The sequence below is a fragment of the Eubalaena glacialis genome, chromosome 15 (genome assembly GCF_028564815.1).
Source record: "Eubalaena glacialis isolate mEubGla1 chromosome 15, mEubGla1.1.hap2.+ XY, whole genome shotgun sequence".
Lineage (NCBI taxonomy): Eukaryota > Metazoa > Chordata > Mammalia > Artiodactyla > Balaenidae > Eubalaena > Eubalaena glacialis.
Window position 1 is genome coordinate 28,264,568 of NC_083730.1, and position 24,024 is coordinate 28,288,591.

General features: G+C 41.4%; 1 protein-coding gene across 2 annotated transcripts in view; it reads left to right on the plus strand.

The window, feature by feature from the left end:
- Positions 1 to 24,024, plus strand: part of LOXHD1 (lipoxygenase homology PLAT domains 1) — a 216,302-nt gene that overhangs the window by 151,561 nt on the left and 40,717 nt on the right. For both annotated transcript variants that reach the window (XM_061169894.1, XM_061169895.1), the window contains exons 31-32: positions 96 to 231; positions 23,371 to 23,579. In XM_061169894.1, the coding sequence (XP_061025877.1) occupies positions 96 to 231; positions 23,371 to 23,579 (345 nt within the window). The remainder of the gene's footprint in view (positions 1 to 95; positions 232 to 23,370; positions 23,580 to 24,024) is intronic.

Consider the following 24,024-nt stretch of genomic DNA (forward strand, 5'->3'; position numbering starts at 1 on the left):
CTTGGTTCAGCCATGGCCTGTTATCCTCATACCTGGGGTGGCTCAGTGGAGCCCAGGGTGCCAGAGGTGTAATGGGCCTGGGTTGTACTCCCCAGGAGTACACTGGGGACCGGAGCAGCAACTGCAGCAGCCCCGCTGACTTCTGGGAGATCACCCTGAGCTCCAAGATGGCCGACATCGACATCGCCACAGTGACAGGACCCATGGCTGACTACGTTCAGGAGGGCCCAGGTGAGTCAAGCAGAGAACTCATCAGAGGAGGAGCAGGCACATGGATGCGTTTCAGCTGTTCTTGGACAGGCCATGTGTTAACCCCACCATCATTTGACCTACATTTAACACTTTGTAATTTACACACAGCTTCCTCACATGTTGTCTATTTCCATCCCCACAATAGCCCTGTGAACTGAGAGATGCTGACCGAAAACAAATAGGTTGCCAGTCATTTCTCCAGTGAAAATGGGTTTATTCAGGATCAGCAGAGAATTGCAACTTGGAGTCTGCAACCAGGGCAAGCTACATGCAATTCCCCATAGAGCAAGGGAAGGAGAACTCTTTTATAGAGGAGAAAATGAAGTTGGGAGGGCTGTAGTAAACAAAGAGTCCATGGATTTTCACTGGCTGAGTTGTTGCCAGGAGAGAAGAGGAGTCTTTCTTCTTCCTGTTGGGCTCTGCCTGTTGTCACAAGGCATGAGAGCTCCCCCTTCTGGTCTCCTGACTCTATTTAATTGAGGTTTCTATTTATTAATTTTTTACATTTTCTCCTCTTGATCAAGACCTTTCTATGAAAGTATCGCTGATCAAGAGTCAGGTCTTCTGGTTTCAGCAGCTTTTTGTCCCTTAATGTCAGGAAGGGCCTTTCCTGGGTATAGTGTCCCATGTTGCAGAGAGAGTGCACAGATTGGAATCCTAATGAGATCACATTTGAGTAACCAGGAGGGGTAGGAGAGAGACCTCTCAAGCATTTTTTTAATCCAAAGTCTATGTTACAAAGATAATAGACTCTGGAGATTATCTGAAGTGTTATGTCATCGTCAAAGGTTTGGAAAGAAACTTCTGACAGACCTGATCTGGATATCTTGGGAAAGTTGTCTCATCAGATATTGTATGCTTCAATTCCAGGAAATATTTACTTTCATGTCACTAGATGATGTGCAAATCCAATCAGGATTTGGTTACCTTCTTTGTCACATGAATCCAAGAGTCTATTCCCTGGAGTTTGGCAGCACAAGTGTTGGTTAGCAGTACTTGATAGGGGCCTCTCCAGCAAGATTGAAGATAGTCTTTCTGGAGATATCTTTTCCAATAGACAAAATATCCAGGTTGTAAGGTGTGATGCTTAAGGTCTTTGTCCCCAGAGAGCACGCTGTGAAAAGATTGCTCTACAAAAAACATGATTATTTTTAACAAAAGCAGTATTAGAGTATCTCTCCTTTTATTGGCTGTGGATCAGGAAAAGCAGAAGCCAAGAGCTTTGGGTGTCCTGTGACTGTCTCAAAGGGCGAGTGTTTGTGAGTTCCAAAAGGAGCGGATCTAAGATTTAGAAGGATCAATGGCAAAGCTTTTGGACAAGGTATTTGGAGGGTTTCTACAAATGTTGCCATTGAGTCTTAATAATGCCATTAGTGCATTTGACTAAACCAGAGCATTGAGGGCTGTAAGCACAGTGAAGTAAAACCAGCCAAACAGTGCAGACTTGTCAAAGTACCTGACTAACAAAATGAATTCCTCAATCACTATGAAGTTCGAGAGGAGTTCCTCAGGTAGGGATAATCTTTTCCAAAAGGACTTTAGCCACAGAAGAGGCAGTAGCCTGTCTACAAAGGAAAGCTTTAGTCCAGTGTGAAAACATACAGACCATGACTGAAAGATATTTATCTCCATGAGACGGAGGAAGTTGTATGAAATCCATTTACCAGACCTCAAATGGTCCATTAGGAAGTTTAAAATGTCCAGGAGTAGTACAAACAGGCTTCCCTGAGTTGTATTTCAGATAAGTGGAATAGTGAGGTAGGCACTTTTTGTGGCCTTGTTAATGTTTCCTCACTAATATTGATTCATGGATGCTATCTTTTTGCCAGTAGACCAATGGTTTAATACATGTACAATGGTGATTAGTGGGAATTTTAGATCTCTAGTAGGACTGGGTTGTTATTTGGTCCAAATCAGAGCTTTCTCTTTTTATCAAACCAACAACTGTTGAATTTTCAATCTTGTTTTTCATTCTTCTGAGGCCAGTTGTTGGGCTTCTCTAGCCAGTTTCGCTATGTTATCATTTGGGGAAATATCCCTTTGGACCATGACAGAGGTTTGACTGCTTTCAGTTCCTTTAAGGTCAGCATTCCTTGCAGAAATGTCAGCAAGGTGATTTCCCTCAGCTTCCAAAGAGTCAAGTTTAGAATGCCTCAGAATCTTATCAATAACTAAAACATTGCATCCAATAATTCCTGAACATAGGGATCATTTTAAATTTTATTTCCACTGGAAGTAAAGAAGCCATGCTCTTCCCACAGCATTCCAAAAAAATCACAAGCTATTCCAAAAGCATATCTACTATCAGTATGAATATTGACAGTTTTGTCCTTGGTTAAATTACGAGCTCGTGTAATATTGTAACCTATTGAGATCACTTTTGAGAAACCATATGAACCACAGGGCTGAAGTAGCCATAGGTAACAACATCAAAAGAAGTTGCAATCACATACCCAGCACAATATTTGTCATTGTCACCTTCTGAATAAGAACTATCAATGAACCATGAGAAGTCAACAATACCCAAAAGAATTTCCTGAAGATTATCAGGAGGAGTCAGGAGGTGACCCATCACCATTAAGCAGTGGTGAGGGACTTCATCACAGAGGGAGAGGAGAAGAGTAGCCAGGTTAAGGTTATTACAATGTAAAAGAGTTATGTGGGGACTTCCCTGGTGGCACAGTGGTTAAGAATCTGCCTGCCAATGCAGGGGACACGGGTTTGAGCCCTGGTCCGGGAAGACCCCACATGCCACGGAGCAGCTAAGCCCATGCGCCACAACTACAGAGCCTGTGCTCTAGAGCCCACGTGCTACAACTACTGAAGCCTGCGTACCTAGAGCCCGTGCTCTGCAACAAGAGAAGCCACCGCAGTGAGAAGCCCATGCACCACAACGAAGAGTAGCCCCTGCTCGCCGCAACTAGAGAAAGCCTGCGTGCAGCAACAAAGACCCAACGCAGCCAAAAATAAATAAATAAATATATTTTAAAAAAAAAAGAGTTATGTGAGGAGCAGTTAACAAAAGGACTTCATAGGAAGCAAGGTGGCTGACTTAGAAATGTTGAGTATGATGAGAATTCAGGAGGGCTTCTACTTCATGAGGTACAAAAATGGTTAAAGAAGATCCCACAATGATTTTCTCAGTAGCCCTTAACCAAAAAGGCAGTGGCTGTAATGGCTCTAAGGGAAAGGTGGTATCCCAGTGGCACAGGCTCCAGTTGCTGGCTACAATGCCCTATGGGCCAATGGCGGTCCTTGTGTTTTGGGGTAAATACCCCAGGGATAGCCTCTTCCTTTTCATATACAAAAAGGGAAAAGGAAATCTGATTTCCATTTGGGATGCCCAAGGGCAGGTGGGTTCATCAAACTCTCCTTTAAGGCCTTAAAAGCTATGTAACTGGTTCTTCCCATAATATTAGGTCAGGGTTGTTATTGTTTAATAAAACATACAGAGGTTTGGCCCTAAGAGAGAAATTTGGAATCCAATTTTCGCAATAACAAAGTAGCCCAAGAAAACCGAGCAGTCAGTGCTTAGTTTAGGGTTTGGGGAAACTTGGGACCCCATGAAGTCTATCTGGAACTAGGTATAGCTCTTGTTCTGATATAAAATGCTGTAAATATTGAAACTAGGTTTGGACAAACTGCAACTTTTCTTTGGCAATCTTATGTCCCTTCAAGATTAAAAGCTTTAGCAAGTAGACACTGTCTTCTTATGAGGAAGCTTGAGAAGGAGAGAAAAGAAACAAATCATCCACGTATTGCAACAAAATAGATCCCTATGGAAATTTATATCATCCAGATCAGGCTTCAGGATTTGTGAGAAATAAGGACTCCTAGAAAAACCCTGAAGCATTGCTGTCCAGGGGAATTGTTTTTCTTCCCAAGTGAATGCAAAAAGGTATTGGCTAGCTTCATCAACTGGAATACTAATTGATGTACTGCATAAATCATTTACAGTCAAGAATTGGCTCCAGTGGGAATGAATATTAGTAACATTTGAGGTTTAGGAACAATAGGGTGTTGAGGGATAACTATGTTTTCTATTGCTCGAGGTCCAAGACGAACCTCTACCCTTGACGCTTAGGTTTTCTCACCAGCAAATGGGAGAGTTACAGGGGCTAGTACAAGAAATAATGAAGCCTTGAGCCTTGCAATCTTCTATTATTGACTTTATGCCTTGAAGGGCTTCTTCACTTATACGATATTGATTAATTCTGAGAAGAGATTTTTGGGAATCTATTTGAATCTTGGTGGGAGGTACACTGTGAATTTTTGCCAGTATTGGTTGGAGGTTTTGCCCTTAAGGAAGCTGGTAGCTGATTCAATAGGGACAAATCATCAGTGTTTCCAGAATCATCTCTAGTACTGTCAGAGGTGGAACAAATAAAAAAAGTCAAAGGGGCATTTAACTCAACTGGTTGGCTGCTTTGATGACTACTGTCAAGTTCTACAATTATTTCCCCTTTGGGGGAGAAATTCCAACATGATACTTCTCTAAGAAGTCTTGGCCTAATAAACGGGAGTGGAGGAACAAAGGAGAAAAGGGTGTGTATTTCTCAAAGGGCCTAAACAAAAGGGAATAGGTTCAGAGACAGGAACCTCTTGAGGTTCATTAGAGATCCGCACTATTTGAAGTGTTTTAGTACTCTGGGACAGGGGCTGCTTGAGTAGGGGGGTTGAGCATTGGGAGTGTGGCTCCGTGACAGTTAGGACTGGGAGAGATTCATTCCCAACCTGGAGAAATGTTTCTCCAAGCTGATTAAGAGGGAGGATTGGGAAGAGCTCCTGTATTTTCTGTGAGCCCTGTCACTGAGAACTGGGAGGACGTTGGAGGGCTGAAGGTGCCTGAAGCACTTAAATCTGTAGCAATCTCTTTTCCAATGTCCTGTATGTTTGCAATAATAGCAGAAACTAAAGGGTTTAAGTTTTGTTTAGGGGCCTTCAATTGTGGAGATGAAGAATAAGAATTTTGGTGGTCCTCCTTTTAGGTGGCTCATCTAGAGTGCGAGAGAGCTGGTGTGCCAGGTTAACTAACCTGGAGTGGACATAGTTTACCATTCCATCCTGGTCCTTTTTTGCTAGAAGTGAAAGTTTCCTGTTTAGCTATTAATAAACACAGAGTTAAAAGCTACTCAGGTGGAATCAATAATCTGAAGTCAATTATAATAGTTATGAACAGGTTCATCAGATTTTTGTGTGCAAGCCTGAATTTTGTTCCAATCAACAGGCTTTGGAAAAGCCTTAGGAATTGCCCGATGAAGTCACCTAGTGATTGCCTGAGCCTGATCATATACCTCGTTTTATTGCACTTTGCTTTATTGTGCTTCACAGATATTGCGTTTTTTACAAATTGAAGGTTCGTGGCATCCCAGTGTAGAACAAGTTTATCAGCGCCATTTTTCCAACAGTATTTGCTCATTTCCTTGTCTTTGTGTCACATTTTGGTAATTCTTGCAATATGTCAAACTTTTTCATTATTATTATATTTGTTCTGGTGATCTGTGATGAATGATCTTTGATGGTACTATTGTAATTGTTTTGGTGTGCTACAAACCTGTATAAGATAGGTGAACCAATATAAGATAGTGAACTTAATCAATAAATGTTGTGCATGTTCTGACTGCTCTACCAACCAGCCACTCCCTGTCTCCCTCTCCTGTGGCCTCCCTATTCCCAGAGACACAACAATATTGAAATTAGGCCAGTTAATACCTACAATGGCCTCTTGAGTGGTCAAATGAAAGGAAGTTGCAAATCCCTCACTTTAAGTCAAAAGCTTAAAATGACTAGGCTTAGTTAGGAAGGTATATTGAAAGCCAGGACAGTCTGAAAACTAGGCCTCTTGCACCAAACAGTTGTGAATGCAAAGAAAAAGTTCTTGAAGGAAATTATTATAAACGTGCTACTCCAGTGAACACATGAATGATAAGAAAGTGAAACAGCCTTATTGCAAATATGGAGAAAGTTTTCATGGTCTGGATAGAAGATCAAACCAGCCACAACATTCCCTTAAGACAAAGGCTAATCCAGAGCAAGCCTTTAACTCTTCAATTCTATGAAGGCTGAGAGAGGTAAGGAAGCTGCAGAAGAAAAGTTTGAAATTAGCAGAGGTTGGTTCATGAGGTTTAAGGAAAGAAGCTGTCTCTATAACATCAGAGTGCAAGGTGAAGTAGCAAGCGCTGATGTAGAAGCTGCAGCAAGTTATCCAGAAGATCTAGCTAAGGTAATGAAGGCAGCTACACTAAACAGATTTTCAATGTAGGCAAAACAGCCTTATATTGGAAGAAGATGCCATCTAGGACTTTTATAGCTAGAGAGAAGTCAATACCTGGCTTCAAAGCTTTAAAGAACAGCTGAATCTCTTGTTAGGGGCTAATGCAGCCAGTGATTTTAATTTGAAGCCAATTCTCATTCACCATTCTAAAAATCCTAGGGCCCTTAAGCATTATGTTCAATCTACTTAGTCTATGCTCTATAAATGGAACAACAAAGCCTGGATAACAGCACATCGCTTTACAGCATAATTTACTGAATATTTTAAGCCCACTGTTGAGACATACTGCTCAGAAAAAAAGCAAAAAAAGATTCTTTTCAAAATATTACTACTCATTGACAATGCACCTGGTCACCCAAGAGCTCTGATGGAGATGTACAGTGAGATTAATATTGTTTTCATGCCTGCTAACACAACATCCATTCTGCAGCCCATGGATCAGGAGTCATTTTGACTTTCAAGTCTTATTCTTTAATAAATACATTGTATAAGGCTATAGCTGGCATAGATAGATAGTGATTCCTTTATTAGATCTGGGCAAAGTGAACTGAAAGCCTCTGGAAAGAATTCACCCTTCTGGATGCCACTGAAAATATCTGTGATTCATGAGAAGAGGTCAAAATATCAGCATTAGCAGGAGTTTGAAAGAAGTTGACTCCAGCCCTCATGGATGACTTCGAGGGGTTCAAGACTTCAGTGGAGGAAGTAACTGCAGGTGTGGTGGAAATAGCAAGACAGCTAGAATTAGAGGTGGAACCTGAAAATGTGACAATTGCTGCAATCTCATGATAAAACTTTAGCAGATGTGAAGTTGCTTCTTATGGATGAGCAAAGAAAGTGGTTTCTTGAAAAGGAATCTACTCCTGGTGAAGATACTGTGAAGATTGTTGAAATGACAATATAAGATTTAGAATATTACTTAAACTTAGCTGATAAAGCAGTAACGGGGTTTGAGAAAAGTGACTCCAATTTTGAAAGAAGTTCTACTGTGGGTAAAATGCTATCAGAGAGCATTGCACACTACAGAGAAATTGTTCATGAAAGGAAAAGTCAATCAATGTGGCCAACTTCACCGTGGTCTTATTTTAAGAAATTGCCCCAGCTGCCCCAGCCTTCAGCACCACCACCCTGACCAGTCAGCAGCCACCAACACCAAAGCAAGACCCTCCACCAGCAAAAAGGTTATGACTCACTGAAGGCTCAGATGGTGGTTAGCATTTTTTGGCGATAGAGTATTTTTAAATTAAGGTATGTATTTTTTTTTAGATATAATGCTATTGCACACTTAATAGATTACAGTCTAGCATAAGCATAACTTTTATATCCACTGGGAAACCAAAAAATTTATGTGACTCACTTTATTGCAATATTTGCCTTATGGCAGTGGTCTGAAACTGCAATATCCTCAAGGTATTTCTATAGTGAGATAGCAGGATGGCTTCCCAGTTGTGAGTCTAGACACCTTTCAGGATTTTCCCAATTAACAGTTTTCTTTTTTAATAAATTTATTTATTTATTTATTTATTTTTTATTTATTTATTTTTGGCTGCGTTGGGTCTTTGTTGCTGCGCGCGGGCTTTCTCTAGTTGCAGTGAGCAGGGGCTACTCTTCGTTGCAGTGCATGGGCTTCTCATTGCAGTGGAGCACGGGCTCTAGGCGTGCGGGCTTCAGTAGTTGTGGCTCGTGGGCTCTAGAGCGCAGGCTCAGTAGTCGTGGCACACAGACTTAAGTTGCTCCGCGGCATGCAGGATCTTCCCGGACCAGGGATCGAACCCGTGTCCCCTGCATTGGCAGGCGGTTCTTAACCACTACGCCACCAGGAAAGCCCCAATTAACAGTTTTCATTCAGTGCTGGGCCTGGCCTTCACCACCAAGCATATGAACTAGCTGATATGTCAGAGAAACCAGGTTGATGAGTTTGAATGACTATATTCAATTCCTCCTCAAATCTGTAAGGATCATTGGTTACTTTGGGAAAATCTTTGACTATGGCTCAAAGTTCAGCTTTATTCCAGGGAATATAAGAAATTAAGGGGCTTCCCTGGTGGCGCAGTGGTTGAGAATCTGCCTGCCAATGCAGGGGACACGGGTTCGAGCCGTGGTCTGGGAAGATCCCACATGCCGCGGAGCAACGAAGCCCGTGCGCCACAACTACTGAGCCTGCGCGTCTGGAGCCTGTGCTCCGCAGCAAGAGAGGCCGTGTTAGTGAGAGGCCCGCGCACCGCGATGAAGAGTGGCCCCCGCTTGCCGCAACTAGAGAAAGCCCTCGCACAGAAACAAAGACCCAACACAGCCAAAAATAAATAAATAAATAACTATGCCCTAAAAAAAAAAAAAAGAAAGAAATTAAGGATTTAGGAGGGAGGAGATCAAGATGGTGGAGTAGGAGGAGACCAAGCTCAACTTCCGCTATGAACACATCAAAAATACATCTACATGTGGAGCAGTTCTCACTGAAAATAAACTGGAGGCTGGCAGAAAGACACTTATCAACCAAGGCTGTAAAGAAAGATCCACATGGAAGTCAGGAAGGGAAGAGAATCGATCAGGTCAGGACCTGTGCCCTAGGAGGGGATTACACGGGCTCAGAGATCCTCCTTGGGGAGTGAGCAGTTCAAGTCACATACTGGACACCCTTGCCCCGGGGTCTGACACCAAGGAGAGAACTTCCCTTAACTGGCTTGAAAACCAGTGGGACTAACATGAAGGCTGTAAGAAGCCTAGACTCTGCACATAGGCCTGCTTTCTCCCAGGGACAAGGCAGAGGAAGCAGATTGACACTTCCCAGGACTCCAGCCTGTTTCCCACACCGAGCACCCACTCCACCCCTCTAGCTCCAGTGCAGCTCCACTAGGGTGAAGGCTGTCATTGCCAAGGAGAGTGTGCAATTTTGTGGGGGACAGAGCCAGCTTGGACCTGGCACTTCATCTGAATAGGGTGAGCATGGCCATTACTGGCGCTCGCAGAGATGGTGGATCAAGAGCACACTGGAGCTCTGACCGATGTACCAGAACCAGCCAGCACATGCCCTGGCCCACACTGGGTGCCCACTCTGACCTCTCTTGCTCCAACACTACTCCCCTCTTGGACAAAGGTGCTAATGCTAGGAGGGGGGAGAACCCACTTAGAAGGAACGGAACCAGTTTGGACCTGACCCTCAGGACTTCTGCCTCAGCACCCTGACACCTGACCCCAACCCCAAGAGGGTGGTGTTGGCCACTGAGCATAGCAGAAGCCCTGGCTCATAACCGGCTCTGGCTCTAGCCTCTCCATCTCCAGCCCCACTTCCCACCAAGGTGATAGCTGCCAGCACACCCCAGGGGACGACATGACTTGTGCTGACTTCAGATCCGGCTCTCTCCCCAAAGCCACTGGGCACACACAGACTGCATAGGATTGCTCCCACACAAGGACACCCCTTCAAGACTGGGATAGGTAACTGTTTTACCCAATTTCATAGAGACAGAGAAAGTTAAGCAAAATGCAAAAAGACAGAGGAATGTGTTTCAAATGAAAGAACAAGACAGAAACTCTGAAAAAACAACTAATAAAACAGAGGTAAATAATTTACCAGATGAAGAGTTCAAAGCATTAGTAATAAGAATGCTAACTGAACTAAGAGAAAAAAATGGATGAACACAGTGAGAATTTTAACAAGGAACTAGAAAATATAAAAATAGAACCAATTAGAGCTGAAGAATACAACAACTGAAATGAAAAACACACTAGAAGGAATTAACAGCAGACTAGGTGATACAGAAGAATGCAGAAGTGATCTGGAAGATAGAATAATGGAAATCATCCAATGAAAACAGCAAAAAGAAAATCAAATTTAAAAAAATGAGAAGAGTTTAAGGGACCTCTGAGAGAACATCAAGCACACTAACACTCACATTATAAGGATCCCAGAAGGAGAAGGAAGAGAAAAAGGTCAAAAATGTATTTAATGAAAGTATGGCTGAAAACTTACTGAACCTGATAAATGAAACAGATATCCAGATATGGGAAACCCTGAAAGTCCCAAACAAGATGAACCCAAAGAGACCCACAGCAAGACATATAATAACAATGGCAAAAGTTAAAAGTAAAGAGAGAATTCTAAAGGCAGCAAGAGAAAAACAGAGTCACATATTGTAAATCAACTATACTTTAATTAAAAAAAAAAAATACCAGACACTGGGGAAAAAAAGAGTCACATACAAAGGAACCCCCATAAGGCTATCAGCTGATTTTTCTGCAGACACTTTGTAGACCAGAAGGGAGTGGCATGATATATCTGAAATGCTGAAAGGGGAAAACCTACAACATAGGACACTCTACCAAGCAAGACTATCATTCTTGCTGGAGAGATAAAGAACTTCTCAGACAAACAAAAATTAAAAGTTCGTAAATACTTAAACCGGCCCTAAAAGAAATGTTAAAGTGTCTTCTCTAAGTGAAAAAGAAAAGGCTGTGGAGACTTCAAGATGGCGGAGGAGTAAGACGTGGAGATCACCTTCCTCCCCACAAATACATCAGAAATACATCTACATGTGGAACAACTCCTACAGAACACCTACTGAATGCTGGCAGAAGACCTCAGACCTCCCAAAAGGCAAGAAACTCCCCACGTACCTGGGTAGGGCAAAAGAAAAAAGAAAAAACAGAGACAAAAGAATAGGGACAGGACCTGCACCTTGGGGAGGGAGCTGTGAAGGAGGAAAGGTTTCCACACACTAGAAAGCCCTTTCAATGGTGGAGACAGGGTGGTAGGGGGGAAGCTTCGAAGCCATGGAGGAGAGTGCAGCAACAGGGGTGTAGAGGGCAAAGCACAGAGATTCCCGCACAGAGGATCGGTGCCGATCAGCGCTCATCAGCCTGAGAGGCTTGTCTGCTCACCCGCCGGGACGGGCGGGGGCTGGGAGCTGAGGCTCGGGCTTCAGAGGTCGGATCCCAGGGAGAGGACTGGGGTTGGCTGCGTGAACACAGCCTGAAGGGTCTAGTGTGCCACAGCTATAGCCAGGAGGGAGTCCAGGAAAAAGTCTGGACCAGCCTAAGAGGCAAGAGACCATTGTTTCAGGGTGCGCGAGGAGAGGGGATTCAGAGCACCACCTAAACAAGCTCCAGAGACGGGTATGAGCCACGGCTATCAGCGCGGACACCAGAGACAGGCATGAAATGCTAAGGCTGCTGCTGCAGCCACCAAGAAGCCTGTGTGCAAGCACAGGTCACTATCCACACGCCCCCTCCTGGGAGCCTGTGCAGCCCGCCACTGCCAGGGTCTCGTGATCCAGGGACAACTTCCCCAGGAGAACACACGGTGCACCTCAGGCTGGTGCAACGTCACGTCGGCCTCTGCCGCCACAGGCTGGCTCCGCATTACATACCCCTTCCTCCCCCCCACCTGAGTGAGCCAGAACCCCCTAATCAGCTGCTACTTTAACCCCGTCCTGTCTGAGCAAAGAACAGACGCCCTCAGGCGACCTACATGCAGAGACAGGGCCAAATCCAAAGCTGAACCCCAGGAGCTGTGCGAACAAAGAAGAGAAAGGGAAATCTCTCCCAGCAGCCTCAGGAGCAGCGGATTAAATCTCCACAATCAACTTGATGTACCCTGCATCTCTGGAATAACTGAATAGACAACGAATCATCCCAAAATTGAGGCGGTGCACTTTGGGAGCAACTGTAGACTTGGGGTTTGCTTTCTGCAAATAATTTGTTTCTGGTTTTATGTTTATCTGAGTTTAGTATTTAGAATTTATTATCATTGGAAGATTTGTTTATTGATTTGGTTGCTCTCTTCCTTTTTTTTAATATATAGACATATATATATCTTTTTCCTTTTTCTCTTTTTTTGAGTGTGTATGTGTATGCTTCTTTGTGTGAATTTGTCTGAATAGCTTTGCTTTTATGATTTGTCCTAGGGTTCTGTCTGTCCTTTTTTTTTTTTTTTAGTATAGTTTTTAGCACTTGTTGTCATTGGTGGAATTGTTTTTTGGTTTGGTTGCTCTCTTCTTTCTTTCTTTTTTTCATTACTTTTTAATTTTTTAATTTTTAATAATTTTTTTTATTTTAATAACTTTATTTATTTTATTTTATTTTTCTTTCTTTCTTTTTTTTCTCCCTTTTCTTCTGAACCATGTGGCTGACAGGGTCTTGGTGCTCCAGCCGGGTGTCAGACCTGTGCCTCTGAGGTGGGAGAGCTGAGTTCAGGACATTGGTCCACCAGAGACCTCCTGGCTCCATGTAATATCAAACAGTGAAAGCTCTCCCAGAGATCTCCATCTCAACACTAACACCCAGCTCCACTCAACGACCAGCAAGCTACAGTGCTAGACACCCTATACCAAACAACTAGCAAGACATGAACACAACCCCACCCATTAGCAGAGAGGCTGCCTAAAATCATAATAAGGTCACAGACACCCCAAAACACACCACCAGACGTGGACCAGCCCACCATTTACATTTAAGGTAGTTATTGATCGTGGAGCTGGGAGGCCTCTGGTGGACCAATGTCCTGAACGTGGTTCTCCCACCTCAGAGGCACAGCCCTCATGCCTGGGTGGAGCACCAAGAGCCTGTCACCCACACGGCTCAGAATAAGAGGGAGAAAAAAAGAAAGAAAAAGATAAAATAAAATAAAATAATTTTTAAAATAATTATTAAAAAAATTTTAAAGTAATAAAAATAAAAGAAAGAAAGAAAGAAGAGAGCAACCAAACCAAAAAAAAAATCCACCAATGATAACAAGCGCTAAAAACTATACTAAAAAAAGGGAAAAAAATTTTAAAAATGGAGAGAGAGAACCCTAGGACAAATAGTAAAAGCAAAGCTATACAGACAAAATCACACACAGAAGCATAAACATACACACTCACAAAAAGAGAAAAAGGGAAAAAAATATATATCATTGCTCCCAAAGTCCACCTCCTCAAGTGTCCATCGACAGATGAATGGATAAAGAAGATGTGGCACATATATACAATGGAATATTACTCAGCCATAAAAAGAAGCGAAATTGAGTTATTTGTAGTGAGGTGGATGGACCTAGAGTCTGTCATACAGAGTGAAGTAAGTCAGAAAGAGAAAAACAAATACTGTATGCTAACACATATATATGGAATCTAAAAAAAAAAAAAAACTGGTCATGAAGAACCTAAGGGCAAGATGGGAATAAAGATGCAGACCTACTAGAGAATGGACTTGAGGACACTGGGAGGGAGAAGGGTAAGCTGGGACAAAGTGAGAGAGTGGCATGGACATATATACACTACCAAACGTAAAATAGATAGCTAGTGGGAAGCAGCCGCATAGCACAGGGAGATCAGCTCAGTGCTTTGTGACCACCTAGAGGGGTGGGAGGGAGGCAGACGCAAGAGGGAAGAGATATGGGGATATATGTATATGTATAACTGATTCACTTTGTTATAAAGCAGAAACTAACACACCATTGTAAAGCAATTATACTCCAATAAAGATGTTTTAAAAAATGTAAATGGATTAAATGCTCCAACCAAAAGACATAGACTGGCTGAATGGATACAAAAACAAGACCTGTATATATGCTGTCTCCAAGAGACCCACTTCAGATCTAGGGACACATACAGACTGAAAGTGCGGGGATGGAAAAAGATATTCTATGCAAATGGAAATCAAAAGAAAGCTGGAGAAGCAATTCTCATATCAGACAAAATAGACTTTAAAATAAAGACTATTATAAGAGACAAAGAAGGACACTACATAATGATCAAGGGATCAATCAAGAAGAACACATAACAATTGTAAATATTTATGCACCCGACGTAGGAGCACCTCAGTACATAAAGCAAATGCTAACACCATAAAAGGGGAAATTGACAATAACACAATCATAGTAGGGGATTTTAACACCCCACTTTCACCAATGGACAGATCATCCAAAATGAAAATAAATAAGGAAACACAAGCTTTAAATGATACATTAAAAAAAGATGGACTTAATTGATATTTATAGGACATTCCATCCAAAAACAACAGAATACACTTTCTTCTCAAGTGCTCATGGAACGTTCTCTAGGATAGATCATATCTTGGGTCACAAATCAAGCCTTGGTAAATTTAAGAAAATTGAGAGCAGAAGCAAGAAGAACTAAAATCTTGCAGCCTGTGGAACAAAAACCACATTCACAGAAAGATAGACAAGATGAAAAGGCAAAGGGCTATGTACCAGATGAAGGAACAAGATAAAACCCCAGAAAAACAACTAAATGAAATGGAGATAGGCAATCTTCCAGAAAAAGAATTCAGAATAATGATAGTGAAGATGATCCAGGACCTCGGAAAAACAATAGAGGCAAAGATCGAGAAGATGCAAGAAATGTTTAATAAAGACCTAGAAGAATTAAAGAATAAACAAACAGATATGAACAACACAATAATTGAAATGAAAAATACACTAGAAGGAATCAAGTGCAGAATAACTGAGGCAGAAGAACGGATAAGTGACCTGGAAGACAGAATGGTGGAATTCACTGCTGCGGAACAAAATAATGAAAAAACAATGAAAAGAAATGAAGACAGACTAAGAGACCTCTGGGACAACATTAAACGCAACAACATTTGCATTACAGGGGTCCCAAAAGGAGAAGAGAGAGAGAAAGGACCTGAGAAAATATTTGAAGAGATTATAGTCAAAAACTTCCCTAACATGGGAAAAGAAATAGCCACCCAAGTCCAGGAAGCACATAGAGTCCCATACAGGATAAACCCAAGGAGAAACACGCCAAGACACATAGTAATCAAATTGGCAAAAAATAAAGACAAAGAAAAATTATTGAAAGCAACAAGGGAAAAATGATAAATAACATACAAGGGAACTCCCATAAGGTTAACAGCTGATTTCTCAGCAGAAACTACACAAGCCAGAAGGGAGTGGCATGATATACTTAAAGTGATGAAAGGGAAGAACCTACAACCAAGATTACTCTACCCAGCTAGGATCTCATTCAGATTCAATGGAGAAACCAAAAGCTTTACAGACAAGCAAAAGCTAAGAGAATTCAGCACCACCAAACCAGCTCTACAACAAACGCTAAAGGAACTTCTCTAACTGGGAAACACAAGAGAAGAAAAGGATCTACAAAAACAAACCCAAAACAATTAAGAAAATGGTCATAGGAACATACATATCGATAATTACCTGGAACATGAATGGATTAAATGCTCCAACCAAAAGACACAGGCTTGCTAAATGGATACAAAAACAAGACCCACATATATGCTGTCTACAAGAGACCCATTTCAGACCTAGGGACACATACAGACTGAAAGTGAGGGGATGGAAAAAGATATTCCATGCAAATGGAAATCAAAAGAAAGCTGGAGTCGCAATACTCATATCAGATAAAATAGACTTTAAAATAAAGAATGCTACAAGAGACAAGGAAGGACACTATGTAATGATCAAGGGATCAATCCAAGAAGAAGATATAACGATTATAAATATATATGCACCCAACATAGGAGCACCTCAACACATAAGGCAACTGCTAACGTCTCTAAAAGAGGAAGTCAACAGTAACACAATAATAGTGGGGGACTTTGACACCTCACTTACACCAATGGACAGATCATACAAAACAGAAAATTAATAAGGAGACACAAGTTTAAATGACACAATAGACCAGATAGATTTAACTGATATTTATAGGACATTCCATCCAAAGACAGCAGATTACACTTTCTTCTCAAGTGCGCACGGAACATTCTCCAGGATAGATCACACCTTGGGTCACAAATCAAGCCTCAGTAAATTTAAGAAAATTGAAATCATATCAAGCATCTTTTCTGACCACAACGCTATGAGATTAGAAATCAATTACAGGGGAAAAAATGTAAAAAATACAAACACATGGATGCTAAACAATACGTTACTAAATAACCAAGAGATCACTGAAGAAATCAAAGAGGAAATCAAAAAATACCTAGAGACAAATGACAATGAAAACACGATGATCCAAAACCTATGAGATGCAGCAAAAGCAGTTCTAAGAGGAAAGTTTATAGCTATACAAGCCTACCTCAAGAAACAAGAAAAATCTCAAGTAAACAATCTAAACTTACACCTAAAGGAACTAGAGAAAGAAGAACAAACAAAACCCAAAGTTAGCAGAAGGAAAGAAATCATAAAGATCAGAGCAGAAATAAATGAAATAGACACAAAGAAAACAATAGCAAAGATCAATAAAACTAAAAGCTGGTTCTTTGAGAAGATAAACAAAATTGATAAACCATTAGCCAGACTCATCAAGAAAGAGGAAGAGGACTCAAATCAATAAAACTAGAAATGAAAAAGGAGAAGTTACAACAGACACCACAGAAATACAAAGCATCCTAAGAGACTACTACAAGCAACTCTATGCCAATAAAATGGAAAACCTGGAAGAAATGGACAAATTCTTAGAAAGGTATAACCTTCCAAGACTGAACCAGGAAGAAATAGAAAATATGAACAGACCAATCACAAATAAGGAAATTGAAACTGTGATTAAAAATCTTCTGGCAAACAAAAGTCCAGGACCAGATGGTTTCACAGGTGAATTCTATCAAACATTTAGAGAAGAGCTAACACCCATCCTTCTCAAACTCTTCCAAAAAATTGCAGAGGAAGGAAAACTCCTAAACTCATTCTATGAGGCCAGCATCACCCTGATACCAAAACCAGACAAAGATACTACAAAAAAAGAAAAGTACAGACCAATATCACTGATGAATATAGATGCAAAAATCCTCAACAAAATACTAGCAAACAGAATCCAACAACACATTAAAAGGATCACACACCACGATCAAGTGGGATTTATCCCAGGGATGCAAGGATTCTTCAATATATGCAAATCAATCAATGTGATACACCATATTAACAAATTGAAGAATAAAAACCATATGATCATCTCAATAGATGCAGAAAAAGCTTTTGACAAAATTCAACACCCATTTATGATAAAAACTCTCCAGAAAGTGGGCATAGAGGGAACCTACCTCAACATAATAAAGGCCACATACGACAAACCCACAGCAAACATCATTCTCAATGGTGAAAAACTGAAAGCATTTCCTCTAAGATCAGGAATGAGACAAGGAATGTCCACTCTCACCACTATTATTCAACATAGTTTTGGAAGTCCTAGCCATGGCAACCAGAGAAGAAAAAGAAATAAAAGGAATACAAATTGGAAAAGAAGAAGTAAAACTGTCACTGTTTGCAGATGACTTGGTACTATACATAAAGAATCCTAAAAATGCCACCAGAAAACTACTAGAGCTAATCAATGAATTTGGTAAAGTTTCAGTATACAAAATTAATGCACAGAAATCTCTTGCATTCCTATACACTAATGATGAAAAATCTGAAAGAGAAATTATGGAAACACTCCCATTTACCATTGCAACAAAAAGAATAAAATACCTAGGAGTAAACCTACCTAAGGAGACAAAAGATCTGTATGCAGAAAACTATAAGACACTGATAAAGGAAATTAAAGATGATACCAACAGATGGAGAGATATACCATGTTCTTGGATTGGAAGAATCAATATTGTGAAAATGACTATACTACCCAAAGCAATCTACAGATTCAGTGCAATCCCTATCAAATTACCAATGGCATTTTTTACAGAACTAGAACAAAAAATCTTAAAATTTGTATGGAGACACAAAAGACCCCAAGTAGCCAAAGCAGTCTTGGGGGAAAAAAGCGGAGCTGGAGGAATCAGACTCCCTGACTTCAGACTATACTACAAAGCTACGGTAATCAAGACAATATGGTACTGGCACAAAAACGGAAATATAGATCAACGGAACAGGATAGAAAGCCCAGAGATAAACCCACACACCTATGGTCAACTAATCTATGACAAAGGAGGCAAGGATATACATGGAGAAAAGACAGTCTCTTCAATAAGTGGTGCTGGGAAAACTGGACAGCTACATGTAAAAGAATGAAATTAGAACACTCCCTAACACCATACACAAAAATAAACTCAAAATGAACTAGAGACCTAAATGTAAGACCAGGCACTATAAAACTCTTAGCGGAAAACATAGGAAGAGCACTTTTTGACATAAATCACAGCAAGATCTTTTTTGATCCACCTCCTAGAGTAATGGAAATAAAAACAAAAATAAACAAATGGGACCTAATGAAACTTAAAAGCTTTCACACAGCAAAGGAAACCATAAACAAGACAAAAAGACAGCCCTCAGAATGGGAGAAAATATTTGCACATGAATCAGCAGACAAAGGATTAATCTCCAAAATATATAAACAACTCATGCAGCTCAATATTAAAAAAACAAACAACCCAATCCAAAAATGGGCAGAAGACCTAAATAGACATTTCTCCAAAGAAGACATACAGATGGCCAAGAAGCACATGAAAAGCTGCTCAACATCACTAATTATTAGAGAAATGCAAATCAAAACTACAATGGGGTATCACCTCACACCAGTTAGAATGGGCATCATCAGAAAATCTACAAACAACAAATGCTGGAGGGGGTGTGGAGGAAAGGGAACCCTCTTGCACTGTTGGTGGGAATGTAAATTGATACAGCCACTATGGAGAACAGTATGGAGGTTCCTTAAAAAACTAAAAATAGAATTACCATATGACCCAGCAATCCCACTACTGGGCACATACCCTGAGAAAATCATAATTCAAAACGAGTCATGTACCACAATGCTCATAGCAGCTCTATTTACAAAAGCTAAGACAAGGAAGCAACCTAAGTGTCCATTGACAGACGAATGGGTAAAGAAGATGTGGCACATGTGTACAATGGAATATTACTCTGTCATAAAAAGAAACGAAATTGAGTTATTTGTAGTGAGGTGGATGGACCTAGAGTGTGTCATACAGAGTGAAGTAAGTCAGAAAGAGAAAAACAAATAACATATGCTAACACATATATATGGAATCTAAAAAAAAAAAAAAAGGTTCTGAAGAACCTATGGGCAGGACAGTAATAAAGACGCAGACGTAGAGAATGGACCTGAGGACATGAGGAGGGGGAAGGGTAAGCTGGGACGAAGTGAGAGAGTGGCATGGACATATATACACTACCAAATGTAAAATCGATAGGTAGTGGGAAGCAGCCACATAGCACAGGGAGATGAGCTTGGTGCTTTGTGACCACCTAGAGGGGTGGGATAGGGAGGTTAGGAGGGAGACGTGGGAGGGAAACCCAAGAGGGAGGAGGTATGGGGATATATGTATATGTATAGCTGATTCACTTTGTTATAAAGTAGAAACTAGCACACCGTTGTAGAGCAATTATAGTCCAATAATGATGTTAAAAAAAAAAAAGCTGCAACAAGAAGTAAGAACTTCTAGGAAAGGAAAAATCCCACTAGTAAAGGCAAATAAATACTATAACTATAATAGCTAAAAGACATGAAGATATAAAATATGACATCAAAAACGCAAAACATGGGGGAGGGGAGTAAAAAAAATGTAGATCTTTTAGGCAGTATTTGAACTTAAATGACTACCAGTTTAAAACAAAGTAGATATAGTTATGGGTCAACATATCCAAACCCCAAGATAACCACAAATCAAAAACCTACAATAGATACACAAAAAACTAGAGAGAAAGGAACACAAGCAAATCATCAAACCAAAAGGGAAGAAACTAAAAGAAGAAGAAAAGAACAAAGAACTACAAAAAAACAGAAAATAAGTAACAAAATGACATAGCTATCGATAATCACTTTAAATGTCAATGGATTAAATGCACCAATCAAAAGACATAGCATGGCTGATTGGATTAAAAACAACAAGACCCATCTGTACTGCTACTTACAAAAGACTCACTTGCAGAGAGGCAACTTTAGGCTTATGATAATGTTTGGAAGCCGCAAAGTACCAATCTAAATACACATTCCATTCAGTTCTAGAAATTTTAGCACTATTGTATACCAATTTGGTTTTAAAAAAATTCAGTTTGGGGATTTCAGAAGTTCCATTTGGCCATTGATATTCTAAATTGCCTTTGGTCAGGTAGATCCATTTAGTTAGAAATGTGTATGAGGAAGGACTGAGGTTTTTACACATAAAATTGACCAGATTCCCTGTAGGAGGGGTGCCCTCAAAATATTTAGATAACTGGGATCCTATTTCTCAGAGGTTTTTCTATAGAGTAAAAGAATAATTTTTAAACAGCTTAAAAAACTCAACCATCTTACATTTTAAACAACTCAATTCAATAGCTTAAACAGTTCAAATATCTCAAACAGCTTGCAAAGGAACTGCAGGCCTAATACTAGCCAGTTCTAAGGGAACAGGTTGGTCCTGGAGGAACCAGGCCAAAGGCTTCTCAGCCCACTTCTCATAGAACAAGCCCTACTCCAAAGGAATGGGTCAAAGGCTGAAACAGCACAGTTGCAATGAAACAGCCCCTGTTCCAAAGGGAACAGGTTGAAACCTAACCAGTTTCAGTTGAAAGAGTCTGATCTCAAAATCTGACCAAGGTGGCAAATGAGTACTTGTATACAGAACAAGGCCTTAACCAGAAAGGACAAAACCTTAAAATAGATCCCAGATAAAGCCTGGAAAGCTTCAAATGCAAAGAGAGTATGAGCTCAGATCCAGGAAAAAGACATACCTTCAAACTCCAGGGTTGACAAGAAAAGCAGTGGGCACAATGGGCTCAATTGTGGGTATCTCACCTGTTTGCTCACCAGCCCCAGACCTGTCGGGGCTCTTCTCTGGATCCCTGTACGGGCCACCAAAATGTTGACCTAAAACAAATAGACTGCCAGTTATTTCTCTAGCAAAATGGGTTTTTGGGGATCAGCAGAGAATTGCAATTCGGAGTCCGCAACCCTGGCAAACTACATGCAAGTCCCCACACAGCAAGGGAGGAGAACTCTTGGAAAAGGCAGTTGGGAGAGCTGTAGTAAACAAAGAGTTCAGGACTTTTCATTGACTGAGTTGTTGCCAGGAAAGAAGTGGAGTCTTTCTTTTTCCTGTTGGACGCTGCCATCATCATAGGGAGTGAGAGCTCCCCCTTCTGGTCTCCAGACTCTATTTAATTGACGTTTTTGTTTACAGAGGGCAGCAATTAGCCTCCTTTACACATGGGGAAACAAAGGCTAAGAGAAGTTAGGATGATGATATCCTTAATCTGCTGAGCTACCGCCAGGAGTGTATCATCCTAAACTCTGCCCTCACCCAGACTCCCAAGAAATCGATTCAGCCCAGAGAGCCTAGGACAATTCTCATGAGACAGAAATCAAGAGCAGCAATGAGAATTCCTTGTATGTTGTTTAGGACTCAGCCATGCAAATTTTAGGCATGAGCAGTGTGGGGGGTGGGAAGAAGAAGTCCTGAGCTGGTTTTTTTGGAGATTTAAGTTCCATTTCTGGCTCTGACAAGAAAACATGTGGCCTTGAACAAGTCACTCTTTTAGCTTCAGTTTTTTCCTGCTCCTTAAAACAATATTGTAATCCCCTGAGAAGTTCATTTTTTCCAACCAGATTTTTGAGATAAGGCAGTTGTATATTTTTCTGTTGGACATTTAAATCCACTGCTTTTCTGTTCAGTTCTCTTAGATATAAGAGTATGTCAACCACTATATTTTTCTCCAGAAGACCACATGGAGGGTCTGTGGGGTTGGGCAGAAAGAGCCAATCTTTTTATACTCTACCTTCTTAGACAGGACCCACAAGAAAGTGCTTCTTAATTAAGCACGATGATCAACTGTGGAAAGGCCAGTGGGGCTCTCCTTGTAAAGATGAAATGCAGCCATGGGCAGAAAACAATGCAGGTAATTCCAGCCAGGAAGATCTAGTCTGGAAATTTTTCAAAGGGCTACAGATTGCATAACCTAACATCTACTACCCCAGGGCAGTGTCACCCAAGCTATTGAGGAAGATGAGCCAGGAGAAGGTTTTCCAACCTGTTTCAGTTAGTAACTGCAAGTAACAACAGACCTAAAGACAGTGGCTTAAATGAACAAGGAATTTTTCTTTTCTTACACATAAAAATTCAAAGAGAAGCAGTTGGGAATGATATAGCAGCCCCAGTGAATTCAGGGACCTAGGCTCTTTCAACCTGACCACTCTGGCAATCTTACAAGTGGCTTCCATCCTAAAGGTTGCCCATGGTTCCAAGATGACTTGGAGCTGGAGCTCCAGACATCACATCCACATTCCAAGCAGAATGAATGGAAGTGTAAGGGGCAAAAAAGGTGCTCCTCCCAGTTGAGTCAGACCCTTTAAAAGAAATTTCCCAACATCTTATATATCATGACCACCCTTAGCTGCAAGGAGAATGGAAACTGGCTGGGCAACTAGAACTCTATGCCATACTACCTGAGCAAGTTTTTATGCTGTTTAATCTGATTTGTTTTGGAAATGAGTACCTTCTAGAACTTTCATTTACTAGGTTACATATATAAATACTATTTTATTGTCTTCCCTAAATTCCTACTTTCTGTGAGACCTTGCATTTGCCAACCTCATTTTTGCTGTGATAAGCTTTTCTTATCTATGATAAGCTTTTCAGGCATCTAACCCCTGTACTTGGCTAGCCATTATTGTTCTCACCCCACTTCACATGGGAGTGCTAGGTGCAACTAAGATAATTGGTCAACAGGGCTTTTAGATGTGGCAACAATGCTCTCTTTGATTTTCTCTTGGGAGTTACCAGCTCACTCAGTCCTTGGAGGGTAGATACTTGCCAGTCTGAAAAGCTCTGTTGTACTTTGTCTCAGAGGCAGGGAGCTGAGATCAGTGCCTCCAGAGGTCATTTCCAAGTGTCCGAGCCCACCCTGGTCCACCTGGCCCGTGATGAGGCTGGGCTCCCATGATCTCTTGCAGTTATTCCCTACTATGTGTCAGTCACCACGGGGAAGCACAAGGACGCAGCCACCGACAGCCGGGCCTTCATCTTCCTCATCGGAGAGGATGACGAGCGCAGTAACCGCATCTGGCTGGACTACCCCCGAGGGAAGAAGGGCTTCAGCTGCGGCTCCGTGGAGGAGTTCTATGTTGCAGGCTTGGATGTGGGCGTTATCAAGAAAATAGAGGTGCTGGGCCCTAGGACCTCGGGATGGTGACCACCCCTAGGGAAGGAAGGAAGGAGCTGACCAGTACACAGGTGGGAGGGTGAGTGGGCCCGACCTGAGCCCCACTCAGAACAGGCAGCAGAGGAAGAGCTCCTGGCCTCTGCCATCAACAAGCCGGGTGACCTTGGTTGCATCACCTGCCCCTCCAGGTCTGTTTTCCACCCACCCAATGGGGATGCCTGTGTATTAGTTTTTTATTGCTGTGTAACAAATTACTACAAACTTAATAACTTAAGGCCACACAAATGTATTATCTCACAGTGTCCTGAGTCAGGAGTCCAGGTCTGAGTTAGCTGGGCCCTCTTCTCAAGGTCTCACTGGGCTGAAATCAAGTTGCTGCCACAGCTGGGGTCTCATCTGAGACTTGGGGTCCTGTCCCAAGCTCAACGGTTGTTGGAAGAATCTG